This window comes from Planococcus citri, chromosome 5 (assembly GCF_950023065.1).
Source record: "Planococcus citri chromosome 5, ihPlaCitr1.1, whole genome shotgun sequence".
NCBI lineage: Eukaryota > Metazoa > Arthropoda > Insecta > Hemiptera > Pseudococcidae > Planococcus > Planococcus citri.
This window is the reverse complement of record NC_088681.1, coordinates 13,697,700-13,701,193: the sequence shown is the minus strand read 5'-3', so window position 1 is coordinate 13,701,193 and position 3,494 is coordinate 13,697,700. Positions and strand designations below refer to the sequence as shown.

Sequence of the window (3,494 nt, the reverse complement as noted above, 5' to 3'; positions counted from 1 at the left end):
GGTTCTCTGTAACTTTGTTTGATTTTATTGTTTTTGTTCAATCAAAAAATGTAAATAAAATTCAAAAAGCATATTGCCTTTATTAGGTACCTACTTATTTTTTACATATACATTTGACAGATATCAAATAAGTGATTTAAAGTATGTTTTTTTACATGGATTTTGCATAATCTATAAATAGATTATGGATTGTCAATTGTAGAAATCTTTTTTTTTTTTTTTTTTTTCACAAAAAATAATACCTATAAAATAAGTTTTTGAAAATCCAGCTGTTTTTTTTTACCAGATTGTAAACAGATTAAAATTGAAAATCCATAATCTACTGGGGTAGTAGATTATAGGAATGGATTTTAGATTTTACTTCATCAGAAATGAACTGACAATCCAGCTGGAGTCCCAGAATTCAAATTATGAATTCTTATAAAATCCATTTATATAACGGATTCCAGTAAAATCCGTGTAAAAAAACAATCATTTTAGAATTTTTTTTTTGATAATTCTATTATGGTCAAAAATCTCGAAATAATTGAAAAAAACAAAAAAAAAACGAGGTCTAAAAAAAAACAAGTTTTAAACAATAAAAACAGTTTTAAATAGAAATTATGTTTTAAACAACAATGTTTTCTTCTCGGCATTTAAAATGGCTGTTTTAAACAATGTTTTAAACGATCGAGTTTTAAACAACCAACACTGCCCCGTGTTAATGTCTTGTCAAGTCAACGTGAATTCCCAAATACTTCATAGAGTTCTTTTGTGGTGTTATCATGTTGATGGTGACTGGTAAGTTGCAGATTTTTCAAGCAATGAGGATTACATGTTCAGATTTGTATTCATTAATTTTGATACACCATCGGAATTCTCATTTTGTAAGCGTGTGGTAGCAATTTCAATGTCTTTATGCAAGGGAAGTATTGTATAGCTGTGTCATCAGCAAATAAATGAACTTGAATTATTGTCACGCCGCTGAGCTGATATTACCAATTGTCATTGATGAATCCTATTTTGTCATTCAAATGTCCTATTGTTTGAATCTCTTCTTCTGTTGTGCCAATATAATTATGTATTGTCCATTTCAAGTAAAAAATTCTGCTTTAGTGATGAACATGGGATCATACATCATCAAAGTGAACACGACCAAATTCCTGTTTCAAACATTTATCGAATAACGGAATTGCCACCCATTTATTACCATGATTGTAATTAACTGCGTGTATGTAGTCTAAAAAAACTGAAAAACTGACATCCATTTCAGGTATTTGACACTTTAGTAGAATATTAAGAAAAGCAACATCTTCATTATTGAAAGAATAGGACTGCCAGTTAGAAAACAAATACATTGTGAAATCTTCTTTCATTTCGTCAGAGTCAGATTTGTCGTATTTGTCCTCTGAAAAGTAAAATAATGGTAAAAACTTGAGGTGAATGAATTCAAATGCTCTAGCTGATCTGGCTACTGATGCGCAAAATTTCAGACGTAATGTAGTTGTATTATTGTCACACAAAGTCGGATTTTGATTACAGTAGAGATGAAGTCTGGTGTTGATACGGATCGCCAAATTACTTTCATTTCTTGAAAGAAAACAATACCACCTACGATAATCGCTGGTAACTTGGTTTACATTAGTTATATCAGGGTCCTCGGCTTCTAGTTCCTTTGTTTTTACAAGATCTGATTCCGGCATGGTCACATGACTGCAAGTGCCATCTTGATGGAGTGGGACTTCTTTAATACCTTGGAAGGCATCGGTATTTTCGGTTGGTGTATTATAGTACCATTGCAGAATGTTTTGTGAAATTCTGCTGGCACGTTCAAAATTTGGAAAAATCTGTAAATACAAAGGACATTAGACACTACCTACTGAGGCAATAAAATGAACAATATTTGTGGCATCAGAGCGATTCAAGATCCTGGAGCTACTCAAACCAGCTCTGCCTTGAATCATCATTTGTAATCGATTTCAAGATCATTTTCATGCGATAACATGAAAATGAGTTCATTATAATGTACATACGTACTTACTTTCTCTTTTTCAAGTATCTCTTTCTCCTTTTCAAGCATCTCTTTCTCCTTTTCAATCCTCAGTGATTCTAGAAACGATTTCGCTACAAAGTGTCGTGTATGAGGACCCCTTATAAATATTAGGGTGTTGATTTGGTCAGATGATAATAAGTTATCGGGATCTATGACATGAGTGTAACTCCCATTAATATTGTATATGTATGTACTACCGATAGGCTTGGCTTCGTGTTGATTTAAAAATTGATTTATAGTTTGCTCAGCATAATTCAGTTACCACATTCGTTTTGAATACGTTCTTCATCTCCACTAGAGATAATCTCTGGGCTTAGATAATCACAATAATTGAAAGAAAGTAATTCGATGAAAACCAGACTGCTTATAAGGATCAACTTCATTTTAACAAAGGATAAACTTAAAACTTGAATTTGAATATGTACTTACATTACTGAGGAGTCGGAACGTTATCTTGTCTCGACAGTTAGTATAGCGTAATAGGGGCTTGAGAGTAAATCAAAAAAATGATATCGAAAACTAATAATTTAATAATTAAAAAGTGATAAGCATTTAGATACATTGTGTGCTCAAATGCTTCATGTTCCTCTTTTTGATATGAATAGAATATTGAGATACCCAGAGGTAAAAAAACTGCAGATTTTCATATTCTTCCGAGATCAGCAATTGATGACAGTTGGATGTGTACCATTGTACCTACTCGTATGTACAAGGGATAAGGAGTTTTGAAGCTTCTGACATTCCTTCAAGACGAACAGCTTTTTTAAAGAAAAATGTGGCTAAAAATGAAACAAATTCCTTCAGTTTCAAAATCACTACATAATGTACTATATTCACGTGAGAAAGAATTGAATTTCCCATGATCAAAATAACAAACAAAATTTGAATTGAATGATTTTCGTTTTGCTTAGATTTTGTAAATTTTTCCAATATTTATCTACCAGTTGAAATTGAACACTTTATGAATCATTCGGTCGTGGTACGATAATTTCAAAACATTAGGAATCTGATTCATTAAAAAGAAGAGGAACAAGCAACTATAAAGATCCCTCTCCGCCCCCCAAATGTCTTTTGCATTGAAATTAGTTTGCAGTGTAAATTTCGGCTTCCTAACTCCATTTGAGAAAATTTTGAGAAAACTTCAAAATTCGAAAATTAGCTGGAGACTACAGGAATTTTCAAAGACTTGCTGGAGGCTCCAAAAAGAATTGAACCCACCTGCCGTCAACTTCATAGCGTGAATTGAAATTGGAGTGCAAAGTGAATTTCGGATTTCCAACTCTGTTTGGTATTAACGAAATTTTCGATCATTGAAAATCTGCTGAGGGCTCCAGTAATTTTCAAAAAGTCGCTGGAGGCTCCAAAATGACTTTAAATCCACCTACAGCCGACCTCGTAATGTATTGAAATTATTTTGCAGAATTAATTTTGGCTTTCCAACTGCATTTTGATGGAATCTTAA

At 32.4% G+C, this 3,494-nt stretch overlaps 1 protein-coding gene across 1 annotated transcript; it reads right to left on the bottom strand.

Annotated features, from left to right (window-relative positions):
• Positions 1-557: 557 nt before the first annotated feature.
• On the bottom strand, positions 558-2,540 carry LOC135848281 (uncharacterized). Its single transcript, XM_065368160.1, has 3 exons — positions 2,295-2,540; positions 2,021-2,181; positions 558-1,826 (listed from the first exon to the last, which is right to left on the bottom strand). Exons 1-3 carry the CDS (start codon positions 2,413-2,415, stop codon positions 1,110-1,112), a joined length of 999 nt encoding a protein of 332 aa, XP_065224232.1. The 5' UTR covers positions 2,416-2,540; the 3' UTR covers positions 558-1,109.
• Between the last annotated feature and the right edge of the window lie 954 nt (positions 2,541-3,494).